The following is a 26,163-nucleotide window of genomic DNA, read 5'->3' as shown; positions in this document are numbered from 1 at the left end:
GTTTTTTAATTCACTTATTAAGTCTCTTTTTTCAAAGTAATCAAACAAACATTCCTTCACTCACTTTGGTGATCAATGTTAATGTTTGGGCTTTTAAAGAGTTTACCAAACTCCCCTAAAGTTACATTGGCTCAAATTACTACACATTACCTTAAAATAATTAGTAGCAAAAGATTATAAGCTGATATTTACAAGTAAGGGGCAACAAATGGACTTTTCTGCAAAAATATGAGTTTAGATTAGTGTTGGATTTGACAAACAGGTAAATCAACACTCAGATTGTTACATTTGGGACTAAAAAAAAGGAAAAATAGAACCAGACATGAATGGGAGTTAATTAAACACAGACATGCTGTAGGCTGTAAAAGAAAACAGGTGTGAGGAAGGAAAGAGTTGCAAAATTCCTCGTTTTTTTTTGAGTTTCTGGATATGTACATGTGGCTTTTCCTTATGAAAGAGAACAAATGTAATAAAATGTTTCATTTTTGCATTTCTCCTTTTAAACCGCAGTCAATCAAACTGTCGCTAAGATGCGCAGTTGGACTTAATGACCTGTTGAGATGTGACAACGCCCCAGTAGCGCATGCGCACTGCACAAGCTCCCTGATATGCCTTGTCTAGCGTGCACATCAACTCAGGTGGGTGAGAAGAGAAAATGGCACATTGCTGCATTGCCAGCTCACATTTTAAGTGCGTCTAAGGCTGGATTAAGTTTTTGGCCGCATCTATTTACACTTAGACTTAAAGTCCTTTTAGCTGTCATGTGAAATGTGTTCTCCACGAGTTTGAACGCTTGCTGTCCCGCATTAACCAGATAGTGTAAAAATAAAAAGAAGAATAAAATCAGTTGTGTGATTTTATTAAACAGCAGGGTCTGGTTCGCAGATTTGTTTTGTCATCCTGCGCATTGTTCAAAAAGTGTTGATTTGGAACCAAAGATATTTCACTTTTCAACGTTCATTGCTAAAGAGAAGCTTTTGGGAATTGAGACTGTCAGTCGGTGTAGTTTTTAACCCCCCCCTTGTTTCCATCTCTTCACTCATACAAGACACAGCTATCATCATCAAAAAGGGAGGCTCAATGGATAAATCACATCAGATGCAGAAATGTCTGACTGGACTTTGCTTTGTGCTCCATCATCACCACACCCAAAATACTCATGAAGCGGTAAAAAGAAAAGAGTGAACATTAGCCAAAAAAGACAAGTACAAAAACTTTTTTCTGATTTAGTAGTTGTGAACATGTTGCCTTGCTAGTTAGTTAAAGTTTTGTTTTTCTGAATCGTAATTCAATTCAATTCAAACAACTTTATTTAATCCTAGAGGGACAATTCGTTTAAGGTGCAGAGAGTAGCTTGAACGTTTACATCACACAGAGGCATTAAAAAAAGATTACATACAGTTGGATAGTGAGTACATGTTCAATTTAGTCTAATTGTACTAATTAGCTGGATTATAAGCCAGGGTTAAGCAGCTAGACTGCTTAACATAAATACAATCATTTACAAATATTGTAAATGATTGTATTTCAAGCCACTGTATTCAAAAGGATCTTTACAATAAAGGTTTTTATGCCATTTATTATTGTTGTATTGCCAAATCCAGATTAAATCACCAGTTTTGAAAACAATTTTTAAACCACAAAAATGAGATTTTAATAAAAATGTTGAAAATAAATGGATGATAAATTAAATAATATCACACATATATTGTTATATGAATGCATGAATCTGAAGAAAACCAATTCAGGAATGTGGCAGTGATGTCAGCCCTGAGTGTAAGGAATACATGCAGATTGGGGAGGCAGATGTTGGTGCCATCATGTCAAAATATTTGATGAAACATGCCAGTCGCACATGTTTTTCTGAGTATTTAAAATGTCACAGCAAAGACTTTTGACCTTTTGGAAGACAGCGATATTGGTTTCTCTCATTTAACTTTAATAACAGTCATTTCTCTTCCAGTGGAGGGTGTAGCTACCATTTAATCTGCTAATTAAGTCGTCAAACCTTCTATCCCATAATAGTCATTCTATCGATAACCCAATCTTAAAGTGCAAACAATAAAGATATGCTAAATGCTGTGTAATATGATACTAAAATCTAGATAAGATCTACGATTCCAAAATCCAGTGCCCTAAAAATTTCCCAGAAGTCTCTGCAAAAACCAGTGTGCACTGATGCTTAACAAGATCGACAATTATAGACCACAATGCATTGCACTTAAACGATTTTTCATGTGAAAACATTTTTTTAATTTGTTTGTTATAAACCATCTACGCTTTCATCATCAAATCAAAGTGGATTCATAAATAGTCTTTGGAAAATGTCATATTTGCCGTTTAAAAAAAGCAGTGAGCGTGGTGTCTGAATTGCTTTTGAAATCCAGGACACTAGATAGTCCCCCCCTAAATAGTTTTTTAGTAGTTGGGAATTAGGGTAGGAATTCGGACACAGCCTATGTGTAGATTTAAGTTTTTTTTTTACAAAAGGGAAGGTCCAATGAATAATAAACTGAGTTTTTTAGTCCATTTACTTTTCTTAACCTTAATCCACAATCCTCTTCTACAAGAAAAATACTAATTCCCAGCAGAACAAAAACCTTTTCCCTCACATATTCCTTCTATACCAACAACTGAGTAATGTTTTTTCCTCCTCAACAATCAAAAACTGTTTGATTATAGCAGCTTTTACTTTTAACTAATAGGTCAAGTATTTTAAAGTTCATGCACAATATTTTGCGTAATTATGGACGATTAATTGGATGAATTTCCTGCCACCGATACCCCACCCCATCACACAATTAAATGCTAAATGCCATGTTTGCCACAAGTTAGCTATTTTTATTATTGTGAATCATAACAACTTTTGGATTTTATTCCTAATATTATCTATTTTATTTTGTCTCGCACCTTCTCTTTTTCCTGGTGCTGGGTAGAGGTACAGGACCAGGGCCTCATGCTTGTTTTCATGGTGTCTGGGGGATAACAGGAGGCTCACTGATACACCTGAAGGGATTAGGATTGTCTTGTTTGTTTTTCCTTCAGATCCCTTAATCTGTAGACGCTGTGATTATTATCTTCCATGTTAAACATCTGTAAATAGGTTTTGGGTAGTCATTGTGGTAGTAAATATTATTGAATTGATTTCTATTAAAATGGTGTTGTCCAGTGGGGAGAGATAAGCCTTTATGTTGAAGGGCTTAAGTGTTAAAATATTGCGGTAGGATTCAAACTTGCTGATGATCTGATCAGCCGCCGTTGTTGTGTGTAGTTTTCTTGTTTTGTTTTTTTTGTATGTGGCCTGTGTTATTCAGGGTGTAAAATGGACCATACATCTCAATACTTATTTTTCTTTCTTCAAATGGACGTCGTCATGCCTAATTTTTGATGCTGGTTAAACTTCACCCTGTTTCACATTTGTCTTGGACATACATTTAGTCTGTGTGACATATTTCTTTCAGCTTTATCGGATTTAAAAAATGTTTTTTTCCAAGTCTGCTTTGTTTTAAAGTCACCTTACCTTTGGGTCCAGCATCTCCCATATTGTGCCCATAAACCTAATTAGGACTTCTTTCCTTTCTGTGTCTATCTTGATCATATATTAATAAATCTATTTTTTTAAAGACTGTTAGATAGGATGATCAGTCAATCAGGACTGGACTGTATTTATTCTGTTTTTTTTTTTGCTGTTTTGTCTTCTAGATTTTGTGTAGTACCCAGTAAAACATGATATAGAGTTTACTTTTACTTCACCCTTATCTGTTTAAGTAGAAACTAAAAAACAGACGCCAACTTAATCCTCGTCTGACTGGTAAGGTGTGGCAGCTGAATAAATAAAAGGATAAAACCGTCTTAAAATCTGATATTTTCTAAACATGAATCTACAGTGCGTGCAAATGTATTAGCAGTGTCCTCGAGACAGTTGTGGGATATTATGCTGAGCATTTTGTATAGAAACAACCTGCAAAAGTACAATAGTACTTCTGCCTCTGTCTCTAAACCTTTTCTGCACGTCAAAAGCCAACCTTTGACCTCCGGTTGAGGATATTCTGTTCGGTGAATGAGTACACTAAAGTCTAACTTAGTCAGCCATGAATGGCTAAAATGACAATGTCTGCAGGCATGTTTTGATTCCTGAAACGGTTCCCTTGTGAACTTGAGAATGGGGATCCCTGACAGAACAAAAGGCAAAAGAGGATCAGGTGCTAAGAGAGGTTTTACAGCAGACATCAAAACTTGAGCAGTCAGAAGGCCTGCAGGAGCTTTAAGTCCGAAAGACAGCGTTCAAATAATCGCTTTTAACCAAAGTCATTTAGGCTCAAATAACAAGCGCTCGCCTTTTTTGTTGATGTTCAACAAAAAGTTCCGCTGCAGAGAACCCTTTCAATAAATTATTCTTTGAAATCTGCAGGTAAAAAAAAGTTTTAAAAAAATCTGTTTTGATGTTTGAAAAAAACCCTCATTTTTAAACATTTATGGAATAAGAAATTTAAATAAACCAGCAAGACTGGCTTCAGAAAAATAAGAAGTTTAATTTTTGCTCAACATATAAACATATTTACTGTTTAGATATCGTTTTTAAACAAAGGGACTTATTTATTCTGCCTTCTCTGATCTTAATAGAACTGTATTCAGGACAGAAAATAGCATTTAAACTTATACTTTCATGATGTTTTTCAAGTCATGTTACTTCATTCAAAGCCCAATTCAAATTGTCTGCACATTGTACTGCTGACTAAGTTCAAAATGTGATTTGTAACAAGAAAGGAAGCCAAAACAAAAAGCATTGAAAAGGAGCAAAAGGGTGAGAACTGTTCATTTAATTCTGATGTTTTATTTACTTAACGGGGAAAAAACGATGGAATTGGGGAGGAAAAATGTTCATGTTTGAATTTTGAAAAACAAAATAAATGCAAGCAAGAAATGTCCCATATTTACATATAATGTGAGAAATTAGCTTATAAAATCAAAATTCGAGTCATAATTTGCAGCCCATGTGATAATGGTTTCTGTCCTGGTTTTGGCTAGTGGTGGATTTACAGTGTTAGATGGTTGTTTGTATCGCCCCACTTATTCCACTGATTGTGTTCAGAAACTATAGTGTGGATGTGGATGTACTGATCAGATTTTAGGCCGAAGGGGCGAGTACCGGTAGGTATCTGCATGTTAGATTTTCTACAGGATTGTAAATGAATCCCTAAATCTGTGCGCTGGTAGCTGGGATTAAGGGATTCAGCTGGACGTGGCAGGAGCAGCGGAGGCGTGTGGCTCTGCACGTGTGCAATGTTGTTGTTGACAGAACCTATTCTTGCTCCATCCGTTTTCTCAGTTTCTTCAAGATAAATCTCATCTGTGCTGTATGTCATGTGTACGCAGCATATTTGACAATAAACTGACTTTTGACTTTTATAAAACAGAATTAAAGGGTCTAAAGAAGATACCACAATGTTTCAATGTTCTCCACCAGGGTCCCCTCATAGTCTAACCCTTTAAAATGATCAAAAGCCATAGTCATAATTTCAGCATCTAATTCATCAAATTATAAATTAATTATTGATAATTTCTGTAGTATTTTATGTCAGTATGTCAGGACTCCCTTGTTGACCTGGTTTTGTGAAAACTGTCCTGGAATTGATGGGGCTCTGGTCGTTAACGAGACAAACTAAAAAAAGGCAGATTTGTGGCTTTTTAAGGGTTTATGTTTGTTTTAACCGTTTCAACTCTGACTGAACCTTAAAATCCGTGTAAGCTTCCTGTTCAGTTCAAAGGCCGGTCATGAAGCTGCGCCCTCTAACCCCCCAGGACCCCTGAACAAATCCTGTTCATTCCGGTTCAGTCAAATGTTTAGTTTCAAGGACGTTCAACGTCTTGGAGGTGTTTACACCTCCAAAATCTGCTCTATTTACCTAATCAACTTACTTGAAAAGGCATTGATACATTACTGCACAAATTTACAAGAGATTCAAGCTTTTTATTTTTACTTTAAACAGCTTAATGAAACTGCACTGGTTCTGCTTAGATGTGTCAGGAAATGGATTTTTGGAACTCTAACCTGACAAGAAAAATGGCAGCTTTAAAATAAACTCATACAGAAAAAAGCAAAGACAAAAAGAGGAGCAGTAAATCAACAAAGAAGACACGGTTATAATAATAATAATAATAATAATAATAATAATAATAATAATAATAATAATAATAATGCATTTTATTTAAAGCGCCTTTCTTGCCACTCAAGGACACTGTACATTACAGTAAATACAATAAGATAAAATAATATAAATAATATCAACACTAAAAGCACGGTAAAATCAGCCAACGGATTTAAGGACAATCAGAGAAAAAAGGCAAATTTAACCCTTGTGCTATCCTAGGGACGTTAACTTTGGGATTTGGGTCATCTAGACCAGTGTTTTTCAACCAGTGTGCCGCGGCACACTAGTGTGCCGTGGGAGATGGTCAAGTGCGCCGTGGAGAAATTGCCCTCATTCACTGATCTAAAAACATTTTCCATCTCCAGGAAATCAGCTCTTTGCTCATCCAAACAGGCCCTGATAAAACACTGAGTAGTTAGGAATATAAAAGATCTTAAAATTACTTTTTCTTTGTGTTTATTTAATTCTATTAAAGACATTTTGATAAGAATCACGGTACCGCGATTTAGCTGCAGCTATAACTGTGTAAGGAAAAGTCCCGCCCCTTTAACTGTCTCCGCCAATCATTCTTGAAGGTTTAATCACATGTCATCAGTCTGACCAATCAGAAGTGGTTAAAGTCTTCACTTCCTTGTTCTTAATCCTGCTGATAAAGTCGCTCAGTTCTAACAAAAATACCAGCTAAAGCTCATCTTTAGCTGGTGGTTCATCTCTTAGAAAAAAACAGCCGCAACTTCCTGCTTTTTCTGCCACAATTATCACAAAAATCCACGTGAGATTGCGCGGGGGGGGGGCTGTCGATCAATACAGACCATGAATTTTTGCTTTTTTTTTTTTTTTTTTTGGATGCTGGTGTGCCGCGGGATTTTTTTCAGGGTTAAAGTGTGCCGTGGCTCAAAAAAGGTTGAAAAACACTGATCTAGACCCACTAGACAGTGCGCTAAACCTTTTTTCTTCAATGATTTGTGATAGTGATATTCACTGGTGTCCATGGATTACATGAAATCTTTCCACCTTTATCAACCTTTGTCATGGTAGGGAGAACACGTCAATGGAAGGTTGGGGTCATAGGATAGCACAAGGGTCAAAGAGGGGAGTTTTGAGTCTAGATTTAAAGATAGACAGTGAGTCAATAAACTAAAACCCAAAACACTTGATGACAAGAATAGCCATAACACGACCCAAAAGTAACAAAAATCAGACAAAAAACATATAACCTCAATTGTTTGTGCATTTTAACAACTAACAAAACTAACAGACAAAAATCAGACGAGTGACAACATTTCATATAAATCTTTAGTCAAAAATAAATTGTGTTGTTTTTTTTCTGTACGGGTGCAACTTATCACTTTTAAATTTTGTTTAATTAAGTTAAAGTTCCTCGTTTTTTCTGTAAGATTATTTTCTTCCCTCAATTTACGAAATTTATTTCATTTACCACTGAAAACATTTTGTTGAGAATATTTCCTTAAAAAAAACCTTGAACCCTTCCTTTCTTTTTGTACTTCCTCGTGTGAATTATGCAGCACTTGCAGTTTTAAAAATGTCCCAATTATGTTTTTCCCACAGTAAACTTTTTAATTTGATGAATTTTCACATGGCAGAACATTTTCCATATTTTTTCTTATTTACTTGCCCATCAGAACTTTTCCAAACAATACCACCGTGTCCTGCTGTCTCTTGAGGGATCTTGAACAAAGCACCTTTTCTGTATTTGGTCAATGATGTCAGGATTTAGCAGAAGTCAGGAACCAGTTGAAGCTTGTTGATAAGTCTGTTTCTGCTTTTTACTGTGATCCCTGTATTCATGCATTGATGTCTTGTCCTAATAAATCTGAGCCATGAGGGCTGTGAATGCCTTTCTGTGGCAGTGATCCACCTGCATGGGGGCAGGTCACCTGTCTGTCAATTGAAGTCCCACTCAGATTACAGCACCATGTTCACTTATCTGCCTTGAATTTCAGAGCAACAAACATTTGGAAGAAAATTAATAAGAAGAATTGAATCAATTTTAATGTTAATGGTTTGGTAAATTCAACATACCTGTTGTAAGTTTCCTTTATACTTTAACACGTGCCTCTCAGTGGGCTTTGCACATTGGCAAAGAAAGAAAGAAAGGTCATCGACGTTCACAAAGGACTCTCAAACATGTCTAAAATTACTTGCACGAGTTCTCAGTTTCCATGTGTGGTTCACAAAGCCTCGCTATAATGTTTCTGGAAATTCAACAAGTACATACAATTTCCAAAACGATGAAGATGTTTCAAAACCATTTTGCATTCAACACTGTTTTGAAGAGAGTTGAAGGTGCACATATATGTCAACCCAAGGGAATTTCCCATAACGTTTGTGCGTTGTTTCTTGACGACAGTTGCAAAATATTCAAACGGGAAACACATCTCTTCCTTAACTCTTTAACAGCAGAGCTTTTGCTCTCTGTTGACAGTTTTTCGACTACTGTGACTCTTCAACCAGCAGAGAAAGGCAACCTTATGCTGAAATGCAACACTTTCCAGTAGTGAATTAATAACAAAATCAACGTCAATCAGCGGATTCTGTTGTGGAGCTGCTTTGCAACGTTACAATGGTGTAAAACTGCTTTTCTCTGAATCATAGTTAACTGATTCATCGTGTAAGAATTACAGTAGTTCAGAGAGCGTGTGTTATGTAGGTATGAATTCTGTATGTACAGTAAACTAAAAGAAACAAGCGCCAGGTCAGTTCACCATGTCACCATCACGGGGATTCTGACTACATTTAGGTTCAGAACATCTAACCAAGAAAAACGTAGAAGCCAGACTACAAATTAAGTTTTTTTTTTCTGTTTTAATGTTAAACCATCTTTACTTGAGATTGACTTAGTTTGCAACCAGCCACCTAGTGGTTACTTGATGAACTGATGTGACTTTTTCTTTCTCAAACAGGAAATCAAAGGCTCAATGCAAATTGTTCTCTACCCCTCTGGCTTCTCCCTATCCCTCCAATTGTTGGGGCTTTTGGAGTGATGGGGTGTCCAAAATTGTGTTTTTTGAAGGGAATATCCTCTCAATTCCCCTGCCGCTAGGGTAATCTGCGTCGAGCTGTGCCGTGGAGAGATGTTATGCATTTCTTCATGTGGGTGTGCTCTGAAGCACAGAAGTTTACATTTAATTGTAAGACATGACTTTTTGCTTTAGCATGGCGTCTTACAGTTATAAAACTGATGTTGCTGTGCATTTTCCGAGCGCTAGCAGCTACGTGCTAATGTGGAAGACCAGCGACTGTTGATGACGTCATCGAGTGGGAGTAATGTCTGAATTAGAAGATGCTGTTTTTTTATAACTCTCCGTTTGGAGGGCTAAATGTAGGGGTAGGGAGAAGCCGTGGGGGAAGAATTCGTATTCGGCCAAAGTGTTGCACCTTAAATTTGAATTGAAAATGATCACAGATATAATGTTTTTTAAGCTAGAACTTCAAAAAAGAAACAAAAACATGGGGTCAGATTTGGAAAAAACATTCTGGATTTTCAGCGAATGCAGTTGAACTTCATAAATGTTCAAATCTTGTTGTTGTTCTGAAGTGTTGCTAAATTTCATAAATAAAAACTAAATTAATTTTAAATTCAGAAAATGGAAAGGGGGATGAATAATACTTTTATATTTGACTAAAAAATATGAATAAATATTGATTGATAATAAAGTTTACTCTGGCTGATGGTCAAAACAGAATTTCTATGTTTGTTCGACAGAAAAAAAAACAAATTAAACTGCGGCAAAACACAAATCATTTCTAGAATTGCAACTGAAAAAGTCAGTACAAAAAGCTAGGTTAAAATATAATTTTAATATTTAAAACTACAGTATTTTAACATCTTTAGGAATGTTTTCATATTCTTATTGATCATTTTTATTCTTGTTTGCTTTAGAAACAACTGTTGAGTGAAGATTAACTTCGTTCCGGGTCAGAGGTCACCCTGAAAGACTCAATGGCTGCTCGTCCCGCTGGACATAGGTGGGTGTCAGGATCACTGGGTTTAAAAATCACAAACATCAGTGATAACATCCAGGTGACTGTGCACCTACAGACATAGATTCAGTGGAAGCTGAAAAATAAAGCATAGATGCTTTATTACAATAGATGTGTGACTTTAAAAAAAATCATACCAAAAATAACACAAGAAATCAAATACTTGTAAATAATATAGCTTTAAAAATGGAATTATCCCAAAAAACATGTTTTTACCTTAAAAATACTTTTCTTGTGGTACATACATGTAGGTCTGAATTATTTTTCTTCTTTATTATCCTGTTTCTCTGACTATGGGAAAACGTGCAGTAAATATTTTGACGTATACGCAAAGTAATTGTCAGAAAGCTTTTAGCATTTAAGGTTAGCATGAAATAATAACACTGTAAAGCTGCGTAGCAGATACCCACATGTAAAATTGATGGGCTGCACTGTGATAACTGAGTGCGCTTTGTTGAAGACTTTGAGGTGGAAAACAGGGAATAAGAAAGGAGTCTGCGGTCTCTTTAGCCCTTAGAGGACATTTTTTCTTCTGGGTTGGGATTTCTTTGGATGAAAACTTGATTAACGTTCTCCTCTTGGCTGTACTGTAAATATGAAGCTGCCATTTCTAGAGTGAGCGATCATCCTGCACAAAACTTATATTGGTACAAAAACCAAGCGCTGGTGTTTATTTAGAAGGTCGGAGTCACTTCTGGACATGGAAACATTGATCTTTGTGTTTCATTGTTGAACTAGTATTTAGTTTTATTCTGTATAGTATTTAGTAGTTATTCCAGGCACTTCCAATGAAAACTCCATGCAGTTGCATATAAATGTGCATTTTGGGCTTCTGTGTTCAAAAGTCTCAGGTTCACACATTGCTATTTGCCTTTTTAAAACCATTTTTGAGCCCTACGTTCAAAACATGCAGGTTGAACTTTGACCAATCAAAGATTTCAATTTGACAGTGGCGTACAGATAGCGTCCCCTTTAATTTACGAAAGTGCCAACCGTTTGAAAATTGATCATGCAGGAGAAATGAATAATTACTGAAAAATATGACAGCAAGTCTTTTATAGATCAGAATAGAGCTGTGAAAGAAAGATTTGTGAGATTTTTACCGCTTTGACATTTCACAGCAAGCCTCTTCCAACTGTAGGTGGTGGACATGCGCTGGTACACAGTTGAAAAGAAGGAAAAGCCCCTCCTTGCTCATTCAGTGTGTACACTATTGACTAAATTTGTGCTGAAGAACCAGCGTTTAACACATCCTTGAACACGTGTAACATGCCTGGTGTGATTTTAAGATACTTTTAACAGTTTTTAAATGTCTTAACGGTCTTGCGCCTTCTTATTTATCAGATCTTTTAGTAAAGTATGAACCCTCGCGGACCCTGAGATCCTCTGGCACTGGTCTGTTAACCATTCCAACTGTAAAAACTAAAACCTATGGAGAAGCTGCATTTCAGCACTATGGTCCCCGTTTATGGAACAGTCTGCCAGAGGACCTGAGAGCCGCAGAGAACATTAATGCTTTTAAGAAAAGGCTCAAGACCCATCTCTTTAACCTGGCTTTTAGCTAATTTTTTACTACTTTTATGTATTTATTCAGTTATTTATTTATTTATATGTACTTTTTATTTTATTTATTTATCTATCCATTTTATCTTGTTTTATGAACTTGAATCTGATTTTAACGCGTTATTTTAATTTACCTTATTTTAATGTTTTATCGTTTTTATCAATATTTTTACTTGTTTATTCTCATTTTTATTCATTTTTATTTCCGGTGCTTCCTCAGCTGGAACCCCTCCTTCTGGGTCGGCTGCTGTTCAGCCACTGCAGCTCTAGATGGGGACCTGCATCACCACTTAGCTGTGGTGGAGCGGTCCCCGCCTGTGAAGCTCCAGCATCCTCTTTTTGTGCTCAGCCTATTTCTCATTGTCCTTTGCCATCACTTAGGGGGTGGGAGGTGTGAAAGGAGTGGGGGGCTAGGTACGGGGAGGGGGGCCCCATTTATTTATTTATTTTTATTTTATTTATTTTTAAATCGTCAATGCTTGTTTTTATATTTTGTTGTGTTTTAATGTAAAGCACTTTGTGTTATATTTATATATGAAAAGTGCTTTATAAATAAAGTTTGATTTGATTTGATTTGATTTGATTCACAGCTTTCAGTCTGATTCAGACCATGAACACTTGGCTGTTTGTTTGTCATCTTAATGTACAAAATGTGTACATAATAATTGTATCTTCCATGTCTGTGCATGAGACTCCAACAATGAAAAAAGCGCACTTACATTTAAAGTTAACGTCCTGTTTTATTATTTATGCATTATCTTTCATTTAATTTCAATTCAATTAATTGGATTTAATTTAATTTAATGTAATTTAATGATATCACACGACAAACCACTTGTATTTTTGGATTCCCTTATTATTTATTCTTTGAGCTTTGTTTTTGGGCTCTGATGAGTCCCAGCACCACAGTTATTTCCACCTTTGTTTCCCTGAACGTTCTTTGGCGTCCTTTATTGTACGTGGGTTATAACTTTTGTTTAGGATTTAAGTCAGTCACATTATTTCCTGAATTCTTAAAACTAAATATATGGTGAAACATAGTGCTGTTCTTTTAAATATATCACAAATACGTGAAATGGACAAACCCAATGGAAGGAATGACGTCACTCCCATAAGTCTATCCAGTGTAAAGGTAGATTTTTGTAAATTCTCACTGACATGTTGGGTAACGGGGGAAACAGAGAGATTGTAATGCTAGCGAGACAAAAATAAACCGTTAGAGCAGATGGCCAACATTAGATCTCTGCTGCCGAAAGCTAAATGTCTGCTGAAGCAAACTACAAATCTGACAGATGATAAACCAGAGCTGGTAACTCGTGGACTTCTTCATTCAACCGAGTTTGTTACCCATGAATTTCCTCAGCTGGGCATTAGCAGACATAGGCTAATACAATGAGGCTGATTATCAGCATTTCCTTCCTCAAAACCTACCCAACAATCTGCTTCACCGGCTTGGTATTTGTACAGACAAGTTAATACAGGGCTATTCAAATAGGGGTCCGCCAGCCACATGTGGCCCAGGAGCTCATAATGAGTAGAGCACAACCGATGGAAACAATGCAGTTATTTTAAGGCATTGTTTTCTTGTGTCCAGAAATTTTATGCAAACTCCAAAAAAACACCAGCTGCTGCAGTTCATTAAAAGACCACTATGAGCAGGTTTCAGTGAGGAGCAATTTCCAATTCATTCTCTCATTCAAGTTGGATTCTAAACTAGCAATGAAGTTAATTTCAGTCTGGTTTCAAAGATCTTTTTATTGGCTTTTGATTTTTTAAGTCATGATGACTGTGTATCTGTGTGTATATGTGTCTGTGTGTGCGTGTGTGTATCTGTGTGTGGTGTTATTAGATCATTGATTCATTTAGAGCTTAAATTTGTGGACTCCTTAAAACTCACTTTATTTTGTGGTGTATAATTATTGCTAGTTTTCAGGTTGTTTGTTTGGGGGACACAAATCATTCTGCCCCACTTTTTTTTTTCCTGCCCCGAGATTATATGTCCAGTTTCACATGGCTATGCTTTTTTCTCTTTTAGTATTTCCTTAATTGAAAAAATCTTGCCTTTTTTTTTACATTTAAAACAAAATGCTAATATTTGTAAAGAAAACTGAGTAAAGTTTTTTGTTGCATGTTTTTGTCCAACTCAGCAGACTAACTGTAGGAATGGCGGTGCTGTCAGTCGGACAGAGCGACTGACAGCTGCTTGTTTTTTTGTTGTTTTTCAGAGCAAGAGGAAGGTAAGATAAAGAAAGAAATTAGCAAAATGGCGAGGAAAACTGGTAAAATAAACATCAATTAGCAATAAAAACAAATGTATCTTCACTGTGAAATTTACTAAATTAATTTAGATTCACAAAATCGTGGTTAAAATAATTACAACATTTGATTCAACCTAATTTATTTTCAATATTTTTGTTAATTCAGTCAAAAAATATTTTGTTTGTTTATAAGAAAAGGTTTTCACATAATAACTGGTTTGAACTAAACAAAGGTGGAACTTCCCTTCAAAAATTGTAACAGAAGTGTAACTGATAGAAAAGGTTTTTTGCCCTTAAAATAAAATAAATACTTTTGACTGAAAGTCGAGGAAATCATTTTTCACACTACCCTGAAACTTTTTAAGGCCTGCAGTCTGCCAGCGGACTGACCGACCAAAGTCTTGCTTAGATCAAGGGGAGAAGGTTTTGATGTCCCACATGCTTTTGTCATCTCATCTATTTCATAACAATTTCCTAAAGTTCAATCTACATATTTTTCCTTTGGTTTGGAGGAGCTCTCCTGTAAAGAAAAAAGGTTACTTTGATAAGGGAATGATGGCTTGTTGTGGTTCCACATTCAGTTCATGGGTTTGTGTTTAGTCTGTAGTGCAAAAGAACTTCTATGTTTTGTTGTTTGTGCATTAACATAAATGCTGGCATGAAGGCTGTATTTTATTGCATTTAAAAATAATTTAATTTTCTACTGCATCTGGCCCAATTTCCTTTTTAATGAAAATATTTACTCCACTTTTGAGTTGTTTACTGATGTGTTGAGAACTTTTAAAAAGTATTGTTTTTTTATTAGTTAAATTGCTTGATTTTTATATCAAAAGTTACCCAAACTGTTTGGCTCCTCCAGTGTGACGGATCATTGAGGAACGTCAGCACAGTTTTAAAAAAGTCTCCATTGTAGTTTAACAGACTGGTGGCTCCTAAACAGCTCTATGGATGGGGCCTCCACAAAAGCAAATAATTCACTCAGAAGGCCAAACCCAGGGAGGTGCCAAACCAATCACAGACTTTTTTTTCTATAAAAATCTGCTGTGTTTAATAGTAAAAGTTTCTATAAATGTTATTTCTCTGCAGTTTTTGTTTTTCTAAATTGATATGTTGTGATGCTATTGCTACATTCTGCTTCTCACATTTGTAAATTCATTGCTTGTCAACGTTTTGCATATTGTAGTCCAATTAAAAATAAAACATTAATAATTATTAAATAGTTAGTTAACAGTTTAAAAAGTGAACTTTCCTGACAATTTGTAATTAAATAAAAAGTAATATCATTTAAAATAATTGAGTTCTGCGGTCTAAAACTTCTTATATCACAAAGTTTACAGATATTTTTTCATAGTGACCTATTAAATTAATGCCATAGCAAATTATTTAAAACATTTATTTAAGTATATATTTAATTTTCAATAACAAAAATTGATGCGATACTCTCAAATTAGTGTCATGTGTGAAAAAAATGCATTAGAATTAAAAATGAAAAACAAAAATTACTCATTCCACAGATCCGATTGAATTTCAGAACTCTGCGATCAACAAAGCTAAACATTTGCACGTCTAATTCTCATGTCACTATCTTTTTTTCTTGATCTTTTCAATGTCTTTTTTTTCTAGGTCGCTACAGCTGAATATTAATGAGTGGACTCGTCACATGATGCAACGCTCGGCTGCATCCTCCTGCAGCTGAGAGGGGATCCCTGTGAAATCAGACTAAAGGGACAAAGCGATCAGGAACCACAAAAATGAGCCAAATGCTACATCAGAGCAACATCAGGGACTCAAAAGAACACAAACCTGAAGAGCAGCAGCTTTTGCACTTTTATTCTTATCATAAATGATGTCCCAAAACATGCCGGACAGATGGACACAAAAAAAAGAAAAAAAAAGAAAATGCGTAGTAAAATGTAAAAGAAGATAGGTAATAAACTTGCTGACTTAACATAAAATTTGTCAGGATATAGGAAGTTAAAATTAGAACATTGATTCATACACTGGAATAAATAAAAATATTTTAATCAAACAAAAAATGTTATAGAAATCTGGATTAAACATTTCTAAAAGAAATTAGAAAAAAATAAACCTCCAGTCAGCTCTTTTTAAACATATAAAAATTTGAAAAGGACTGGATTTTTCAAATCCCCCTAAAAGTCCTCTGTGGACTCAGACTAAAAGAATGATTAAAAAAAACGAATGAGAGACAATATTATTATTGTATTGTTTGCACCAAAATACCCTTTATAAATGATTCTGTGCTAATAATAGAAGAATATGCACATTATTTTGATTTTTGTTATAAGTTTTTCCTGCTTTTACGCAAAGCAGTTTCAAGGCCTGAAATTTCAAGTTTTTTTTTTTTTTTTTTTCATCTGTCCGAGCCGTCCTAAGGGGCTTTGAACACATCATCAGGCAGAAACAGCTTCCGGTTTCATCCTTTTTAATCAATTTTAGTTTCTCTGAAAAACAAACAAACAGCAACAGAACAGACGTTACACACTTCGTACGGGTGAACACTAACTACAAAAGTGCAAAAAATTAAAAACAAACAAATCTGCAAAGCAATGTTTTTGTACAAACATAAAATGGGGGGACGAAAATACACGCACAACCTGACCGCATGAGGCCCCACTGCTTCTTGTGCTTTTATTTTGTTGACATCTGCTCACCTTGTTTTTGTTAGCTTCCTGATTGAGTGTGGAGGTGTGAGATGCGGGGGGGGGGGGGGGGCAGTTACTTGGCAGATGCAGGACTTTATTTTGAAAAACCTAATTCAGAAAACAGTGAGTCCCAATTACGTGTCACCTCCATCAAAAGGCCCAAGGCCTTTCATTCATGTGAGAATAAGGGAGAAGATCCACTCCTGCCACCACTGAAGGTATTTCTCATCAGAACTATTTTTGTTTTTGTTTGTTTATTGCCTATAAAGCTTTTATGCGCAGAGTGTCTGCAGAAGCAGAGGCCGTCAGCCCGTTGGAACTGTGCTGACATGAGATCAATGCCCACCGATCGATACTGCAGTGATTCAGAGATTCAAGTGGAAAATTTCCGTAAACATATTTTTCACTTTTTAAAAATGTTCCTGCAAAAACACTTACTTTTCAACCTATTTTCTTACCTCTTTTAAACCCACAAGTTATGCTTGAAAAACTTTCAATTGATACAAAAGTTAATAAAAAAAATCTAAATTGGTTTATAAATGACTGTTAGTGTGATTTTTTCAACTGTTTCTACAAGTTCAACTTTAAGTTGGCATTCTTAATCAATAAATTGTATTTCCAGACAACTTGGAGTGTCAAAACGAAGGACTTGTTTTACATGCTTATTAGAGTCTACATTAATATTTAGTTTATTTGTGTGTTATTTTATTTTTTCCCTGCTTTGAGCTTTAGGCACAACGAAAAATAAGTCCATGGAGTTTGTTAAATTAAAAAAGTTCAATGAGGTTAAATGAAAAAAAAAATTGTGAAAGTTTTTAATTGATTTTTTTAGAAAAACGTGAGTGTTTCGTCATTTTGAGTGCGCTGTAAGTTTTTTTTTAAAGAAACATGAAGCTTCTTGCATTTCTGTCACTGAAGAAATGAAATAATATTAAAATAAAATGCAAAATAGTGCAGCGGATTCAACACTTTTCTAGGCTTTTGATTGTCGTGCAATTTCAGCGATCAGAGATCTGCGGCGGTTTCAGTTTTGCATTTATTTTGGCGGAAAAGCCGGAAAAAGTGCGCAAACTGCGTTTTTATGTATCCTTTATATCCAAAGAGGAAGGCTGCGGGGAAAGCGCGCCGCTTGTTTGCGCACTGCATGTGCGTGTACACGTACGAATGTGTTTTCGTGGGGACCCGGAACCTCTCCGAGTTGCCGAAGCGGATCAGCGGGTCAGCAAAGGTGTCATCTCTGAACCGACGGTGGGGTAGGTGCGTGTGCGCACATGCGCAGGAGGGTTTCTCCCCAGCCTACAGGCCTGAACACCCGCACGCTCACGAATACAAATGGGTCAGGGACAGTGTTGGAAACAGAAAGACTTGCATAAAATTCACGGGAAGAGTTCTTTTCCAAAAAAGATAAGAGCTGTTTGTGTGGCTGGGGCGTCTTCTGATTGGATATTCGCATTTTGGAAGGAAACTCTTCACGGAAAGACTTTGATTGTCACCATAATCATCATTTATATCATCTTATTATTATTAGGCCTGTTCGGGGTTAAACCTGAGTAAGATATGAATTGTAGGCTTTTTTTCCTGAAAAACCCTGATTTACTCTTTTCCTGCTGCTTTTAAGGCGTCATTTAATTATTCCTATACTCACAAACTTTTTTCTGAAGTTCTTTCCTCTCAAATAAAATAAAACTAAAAACATTTTTTTCATGGTCTTGTTTTTTTCCTCCTTTTGATTGAGTCAAAATTCATAAATAATAGTTATCAACCCTGTGATTGTCTTAGTTTAAACGACTTGTCTTAATACTGAGAGAACACACTGAGCAAAAATTAAATACATTGTACAATAAATACAAAACATAAATAAACAACTAGAAGAAAGTCCTGAAAATCTTTGTACAAGATATAAATAGCTTGAAATATACTTATAGTGTTACCTTTGGCAAGTCTAGTTTACAGTTGTACAACCCGCGGTAACAAAACGTTTCTCCCTTTTTTAAGTCCAAAGCGCAGAAAAATAATCCAGATAAACCCGCGTCACTTCCGGACGGAATATGGCCAAAAAACTGCAAGTATGGTTTTGCAGTCGATAAATGATGCCCCCTCCCCCCCAATCGTCTTCTCCCTTTTACGTGACGTCCCTCCTCGTGCGTCCTCCTTTTTGCCGGAGAAGGGGAGGCTCAGTTTAGGAAGGCGTTAGGAGTCACCCTCTTTTGGTGGGACAGCACCCCGGGGAAGCCCGCGGACATGCCCGGGGAGAAGGCCGGTAGGGAGCTGGTCCTCAGCGAGTCCGATAGCAGGGACTGCGGGGAGCTGCTGCTCGACAGCCCGCCGAACGCCGGTGCGCCCTGCTGGAGGTGCTGCGCAGGATGAGGCGGAGGTGGGGGGCCTCCACCGGGGGGGCCGGACGCCGCAGCGGCGTGTTGGCTCCCCGACACGAAGTAGCCGGCGGTCTGTCCGGACAGCAGGCCCACGGGAGACGTGTTCATGCCGTAAGTGTTCGTTAAACCCAGCGCGCCCGCGGCGGAGCCGCCGAGGATGGAGCGCCCCAGCTCCCCGTTGTTCAGTTGCTCCACGGCGGGCAGCAGCGAGCCGTAGCCGGCCGCCTGGTTCAGGAAGCCGGGCGAGGATCCGTTGTAGTGCGGGTGGTGGTGATGATGATGATGAAGGGAGAGAAACGGCGAGATCTGCCAGTACAGCGGGTTGCTCGCCCTCTCGTTAATCCCCAGCCCGAGCGGAGCGAAGCGCAGCCCGCGTTTCATGGCCAGCTTCCCCCGGGAGGTGGCGGAGCGCCGGCGGAGCTTCCCAGTGGTCCCTCCGATGAAAACATCATCACTGCTCGGGTCCAGCATCCAATAGTTGCCCTTCCCGGGGTCGTCGTAGTGCCGGGGGACCTTCACGAAGCACTTATTCAGGCTGAGGTTGTGCCGGATGGAGTTCTGCCAGCCCTGCTTGTGCTCCCGGTAGTACGGGAAGTTCTTCATGATGAACTCGTAGATGCCGTTGAGCGTGAGCCGCTTCTCGGGGCTCTGCCGGATGGCCATCATGATCAGGGCGTTGTAGCTGAAAGGCGGCTTGTCGTACTTCCCGTTTTTCCCGTTGCTGCCGCCGTTGCCGTTCTGCTCCGTTGCTGCCTTGGAGTCGTCCCCTCCTCCGCCGCCTCCCCCTCCGTCCTCCTCCTCTTCGAGCCCCTGATCCTCCTTCTCCACTTTGTCGGGCTCTAGAGCCGCGGCGGTAGAGTCCACCTCTGCCGGCTCCAGCGACTTGTCGGAGTCTGATTCCGGGGACGGACAGAGGTTCACCGGGACGATTGTGGCGGCGGAGACCGAGTCCGAGCGGTCGCACTTGGAGGGCAGCAGGAGGCTCTTGATGCTGAAGGAGGAGGACCGGTGGACGGTCGGCGGGTCCTTTACATCTTCCATGCCCGGTGGCCAGAAAGAAAGAAAAAAAGAAAAGAAAAAGAATCCCCGGAGAATAAATAATAATAAGGAAAAAAATAGTATTTACAGTTACTCCAACCTCGTCCGCCTCCGTTATCCGGGCTGGAAACGAAAGACACCGAGAGAAAGGAGGGTCAGGATGAGAGGAGCGTGGATGGAGGGAGTGGGGAGAGAGAGGGGGGAGGAGGGAGCAATCGCGGCTTGAATGTAGAGAAATTAGTAATTAAGGAGGTTCCGAATCGTGGGCTGCGTCACAGAGAGGAGGAGCTTCTTTGTTGACAAATCCTCTGCGCGCTTCTTCCCTCAGTCTCCGTTTCTCCGAGCTCACGCGCAGTCGACCTTTACAGTCTCCAGCAACAGAAACCTTTCATCTTTTCTTTCCACGCGCGCAGTAATCAGTCCGCGTTTTGGTATTTACGCGCGTGCACGCTCACGAAATTCCCACTATGCGACTGTGGCCTTTCTCACGCACGTACATGCGCGCATTGAATGAGTAAACCACCCTGAGTTTGTGCGTAAAAGCGCACTACCACTTCATAGTGTGTGTGTGAGGCGTGCGTTCAATAAAGCGCACAGGCCGTTATGGGCAAGCGCCTCAGTGTTTATTGTTTTACCACTAGAAACGCTCCGTGTGCACGCGCACGATGCAGGCTTGTTTGGAGATGTGAGCGCGCCGCCATTGTTTTCTAGTAACAATCACTGTGCCGGGAGGTTTTGGGCGCCTACACGCACGGTGCGAGTGTGCGTGTGGAGGAAAAGCCTCAACTTAACGCTGTAACAAGAGCGCCTCCTATAGGTGTAGTTAACATGACAATAAATAAATAAACGTGTTATTATATTAGTTCCATGTTGTAATAAAAGCTTTTTATTTTAATTCAAAATATGTGTGTAAGTTTCTTGATATTATTTTTCTGTCAGTAAGGCCAAAGAAATGTAAACTGAATTTATAGAAAATTAAATAAACTTTATGAACTTAATAGATGCCAAAACGTAAAACAATGTCATTAGAGGAAAAAAATCATTACAGAACGTGGGAAAGGTGGCAGCTATTGTATTTATTTAAATACATAAAAATGAAATAATAATTACAAAAATTTAATTGATCTATAAATACATGTTCTTTGTTAGAATGTTATCAAGAATTTGTATTATTATTAATATTTTAAAGCTAATAAATTATTATATTACCCTTAGTAAGGAAAAGATTGCAATGCAAATGTGGACTTTACCAGTTTTATTCACCAATACATTCAAACCAAGTCTCTGTTTTAATAAATTATTATTTTATTATTTTCTTAACATAAAAATTGATAAAGGTTTTACTATGAGGCCTAAAATTTGAATGTTCCTTTTAATTTTGTTATAACTCCAGTTTTATAGTTAGAAAATACATCTAAATTATAAATGACTATTTTTTTTAAATCAATGTCACATACACAGCGATGCGACTCCTGCATACTTTTTGGGTCGGTTTTGAACTTTTATTACATTTTTTTCAATGCTTCTGTGTTTTTGTTTATATTCATATTTTGGTCTGTGTTTATTTTAATTTTTCACTAAATGACAAGTATTCGTTCAGGCTTTTTTTTTTGTTTGTTTTTTTTACAAATTCCATTAAGTCACATTCAAACAAACCGCCTGTTGCAGTTTCTGTTCTTTTCCATTATGTTGTTTTTATATTTTCTTTGTTTTAGAAAAAAATGTATAAAAAACAGTTCATCTTCACGTTAAGCTTTTCTAACCGTTTCTTGTTGTTTGTTTGTTTTTTTGTTGTTTTTTTTTTTTTGTTGCTTTGATTGTGTTACTGTAACACAGAGATCCGTGACATGGGCTGCTTAAGCCAATGGACTTTGAGAGTTTTGGAAGGAAAAGAAAACTTTTGAAACTATTTTATTCAACAAAAAACATAAACAAAGATAGAGCCCTCAATCTTAAATTTAAATAATTACATCAAATACGGCTGCAGAAGCGCGTCCTCCGGCCTGAGACAGCGCATGCCCGTGTTCGTGCGTGGGCTTCCACTACAATCCGTCGGTGAGGTGTTCACGTCTCTTAACTTAAATTTCTCCTGAAGCCCCGCCCGGCAGAAACATGATGTGAGGATGAATCAAACGAAAATGAAAAGACCCAAACGACACGAAAACCGCGCGCGCTCATCTGTCAGCTGCACGAGGTGCTGAAGGAACACGAGCTCACAAATTTTGGAGTGACTGCCCCACGCACGCACGCGTATTTCGGAAATGTTTTGCTGCACATTTTTAAAACTTACTTGGAGTTTTATTGAGTAAAGTAGATTAAAAATAAACGTTAAGACTTCGGATTTGAAACAATTGATCTTTTCCACATCTGCATGCACTTTCACTACACCCTGCAAACTTTTGATTGACAGTTTAGCTTTTACAGCTCAGATTAATTTATAAATAGATTTGATGGTTATGATAATCTCAATTATAGCTTTAACCTGTAATCCTGCGGAAACACTTTGTTTCCAACACAAAAGCATCCATGCAGTGTCCTAGGTGTGTGTGTGTGGGGGGGTCCACACACACCTGAGTGCGTCTGAGACGATTTCTCCTAAAGACATTTACAGTAAATATCATTGGTGAGATGACAAACTCTGGAAGCTGCTGCCAGCGACACACACCCAGCTTTGTTTGCACCAACTGGAAGTTTTGTCTGACAACAGAAGCTGAGAGCCAGATCCAGATTACAGACCCCTGCCCCCCACCACCACGAACACACACTTTGTCCTCCTCCAATCTGCTGTTATAAATCTCTGCACTGTTCCAGAGCCAGATGGTGTTTCTGTTTAACTCCACCATGCAGGCTCTGACCCAAACTCTGAGCGTGCACGAGCATTGAAGCAACAGGTAGGAGCTGACCTCAGGGGAGGAGCAAGCTGGGCTTCCGTGGAGGCCCGTAATGCAGGACATCTGCCATCGCCTTGATGAATAGAGTCTGAAGGTATTAAAAAGCAAGAAAAAAAACTTCAAAGGTTAAAAAGGCTTTTATTGTGAAAAACACTCCAAACTTAGACTCAAAAAGCACCATGATTGTTTGGAGGAACGAAAAACTTGCCGAGCAGATGAATCCTCAGGGGGTTTGTCCTGGTTTGTCCAGTCAGTCCAGTGTGGGGGCACATCTCAGCCTCCTAATGGAAACACAGGGCGCCATCTACTGGAGGCTTATTGTCGAAACAAGACAGATTGGAGTTAGCAGGTGTGAGTGAGGGGCCGCTGAAGAAACAGGGTCCTTCACTTCACGATTCAGTTCCTCACATCCAACACTCAGAAGTCGTGATCCACCACAGATCCGCTTTGGATCCAGAACCAGTACTAGTCTGAGGTTCTCCTTCAAATTTGCTTTTAATTCTAGTTCAATAAGAAAGATAAAACAAAAAATGGGAAAGTTTAGAAAGAAAAAGGAAGTTTAATGGATGTACTAGATTTAAAAGGCATTAATATGGGTAAATTGGTTGGACCATGTAATTTTGGATGGAACTGCCTCCACCTGGTCCACTCAGTCTCGTTTCTCCCTCCTCAGCAGTCCTTCAATGCAAACTGTTGACGTCATGTTCTCTTCTTATATGCACAGTTGTGTCACTTCCATTTTAAACGCCGTAACTCATATTTAATGAGTGGACAGTTGGGTAACTAATCGGCTGATACGTGTAATCCCGTTAATCCCTCTGTGAACTGCAGTCAAAAAGAAATCATCAGATAAAACTGAGATTTTTAACAGCAATATGCAGCCTGTTTATTTAATTCACATGCTTACTAATTTCCATTCATTAATTTTCCTGTTGACTCATTGGAAACTGTTTCAGACTCCCACGAACATTTTATGTCACAGGGGAGGTTCATGCATCTGCTGTCCTCCATCAAAATGTTCCATTTTCTTTGGAGTTTTGGAGTCAAACATAAAATGTGATTCCTTAATTTATGATATTTACTTTTTTTTTTGGGGGGGGGGGGGGGTGTCCTGGCTGCTGCTGCTCTTTTTACATTCTATCATCCACGTCAGAAGAACCTAAACACTCACAGGTACTATCTCACCTTTGCACAAATAGTTTGCATGACTAAATGAAATGTTTCACATGTGTTGGTGTGAAGGCATAAGTATGTGTGTGTGAACATTAGTTGTATTGTGTACATGATGATATGTTCGTATGTGAAAATTTTTGGAGCCGTCTTCTATATAATCACCCTCCTACCCACCCAACATCCCTCTCTCTTCCTCTTCTTTTCTCTTCTGTCTGTCCAACAAACAAACAAACCTTTACAAATATAAGTAAGATGAATAAGATTTAGCCTAAATTACAAAAGGGGTTTATTCAAATATACAGCTACTGTGTCAAAAGATTCATAACCCATATTGTAAAAGTAAAATATGCCCAACACATCTGTTTGCTCAGCTGTTGGACAGGACAAGTACAAAGTAAAATAAAAAATATAAATATTTGATAACTTTTTCATTAAAAAAATGAAACTGCTTTGTGTGTTTTTAAAAGATTATACTTTATTGGCCCCTAAAATATTTATGTTTGCTTTTTTTTAAACATGTTTTTAAGACCCACTCTGACAAAAAGGATGTTTTTGCTGTTTTTAACATGTTGTGGCATTTCTCTGATGATGGTATGATGTATAAAGAAAGGTATAAAGGTATAAAGAAAATTAAGCTGAAATTGGATTTTTTTAGTATTTCTTTATATAAATTGTTTTTGAATCAGGATAAGACAAAAAAAATGTTGTTTGAAAAATTTCGTATTTCTGATGTAGAAAACATGTTGGGCGGACCACAAGGTTCCTGCTCTGCTCCATAACTGATGCATCCATTTACAGAGAAATAGATTCTTGTACGTCTTTGTTTTTCTCGTCAGAGCTGGAATCTGCCTCTAAACTGTATGGCTGGATAACTCCAACGTTGCTGACCATTTTTGTTACACTGGAAATGTTAGGTTGGGGGTGTGGGGTGCTTTAAGCTAGCAGGAGAGAGTGTAAACAAACAGCTCTCAGCAAGGTGGAAGGAAGGTGGTGGTGGGGGGCGTGGTTACCAATAGTCCCACCCACAACTCAAAGATCAATGTCGACTGAACTTCTGCCGCTCTGCAGAAACTAAGTCTTAGAAAACAGCACAGATTTTTTTTTAAAATTTTGGCTAAAAACGGCATAATCATAATTAAAAGAAAGCTTTTAACATAGATCAAACGATGATCAGAGTGGGATTTAAAGACAAAATTAGAAAAGAATATGAGTCTTCTCTTAGATTTTGTAACTGACAATTTATCAAAGTTCAAACACAAAATGAGCTGCAGAGATTTAAAGCTTTCAGACACACAGTAATTGTAGTTGAGATGTTTCTTTAATTAAAAGGAAGTCAGACATGCTCTGTTTCAGTCTCCTCCAGGCGTCAGGTTTTCCACGGCAAACATTGTGTCCATGCACAGAGATTACAGACGTGTTGCCCCAACAGTCTCGAGTCTGACTTCACTAAACATGAACTTGGCTGACACCACGTCCTCTTGTCTGAGATCATATGTTCTCTTCTGAAAGTCATCTCTGCTGCATGAGCAGCTCTAAACGAGTCCAAACCCCTGAATCAGAATTTGTTGTAATTAAGAGCTTCAGCTGGGTGCTAAGGTTCAAGCCTCCAACAGAAAGAAAAAGTGAGGGTTTGAAGGGAACTCATTGGTGTTAAAGTGTCAGAGAATGCAGCGTTTGATGTTATTAGTGTTCATTTGGCCACATAAGGGACTGTTACATCAACATTTCTATGAACTTCACAACCATGAAAAAAATAAGCTTATTTTGGCTTATTCATCATTTGTTATATTGAGACTTCATGTTTCTTTATGTAAGTTCATTCTGTGATGGTGCTTTTATTGGATATAAAATTAAACGTTTTTACTTTTTCTTTGGTATGCTAATAAAAGTAATAAAAAGTTTGCACAACTGGACAGCATATCTTTTTATTTTTGTTATACCCCACAATTGGAGCGACGATCAGTTGTAGTATTCATTTCAGAACTTGTTCACATTTCATATTGACATTTGGCAGAACAGAAAAAAAAGTCTGGGTTTAATCTGAC

The 26,163-nt window shown here is 37.8% G+C and overlaps 1 protein-coding gene and 1 long non-coding RNA gene across 2 annotated transcripts in view; one reads left to right on the top strand and one right to left on the bottom strand.

The window, feature by feature from the left end:
- Positions 1-15,732, top strand: part of LOC144984119 (uncharacterized) — a 62,813-nt gene extending 47,081 nt beyond the window's left edge. The window contains exons 3-4 of the long non-coding RNA XR_013647783.1: positions 10,057-10,142; positions 15,602-15,732. This is a non-coding gene — a long non-coding RNA (uncharacterized LOC144984119). The remainder of the gene's footprint in view (positions 1-10,056; positions 10,143-15,601) is intronic.
- A 672-nt stretch (positions 15,733-16,404) lies between these two features.
- Positions 16,405-20,282, bottom strand: LOC101164996 (forkhead box protein G1). Its single transcript, XM_023963427.2, has one exon. It carries the CDS (start codon positions 20,055-20,057, stop codon positions 18,816-18,818), a length of 1,242 nt encoding a protein of 413 aa, XP_023819195.1. The 5' UTR covers positions 20,058-20,282; the 3' UTR covers positions 16,405-18,815.
- Positions 20,283-26,163: the final 5,881 nt, after the last annotated feature.

This window comes from Oryzias latipes, chromosome 15 (assembly GCF_053564925.1).
Source record: "Oryzias latipes strain Hd-rR chromosome 15, Olatipes_Hd-rR_3.1".
In the NCBI taxonomy this organism is placed as follows: Eukaryota; Metazoa; Chordata; class Actinopteri; order Beloniformes; family Adrianichthyidae; genus Oryzias; species Oryzias latipes.
Note: the sequence above shows the minus strand (reverse complement) of the source record. Positions and strands in the feature narration are given on the sequence as shown.

Coding starts and splice junctions, on each gene's coding strand:
- LOC101164996 (XM_023963427.2), bottom strand. CDS start 20,057: ATGGAAGATGTAAAGGACCCGCCGACCGTCCACCGGTCCTCCTCCTTC.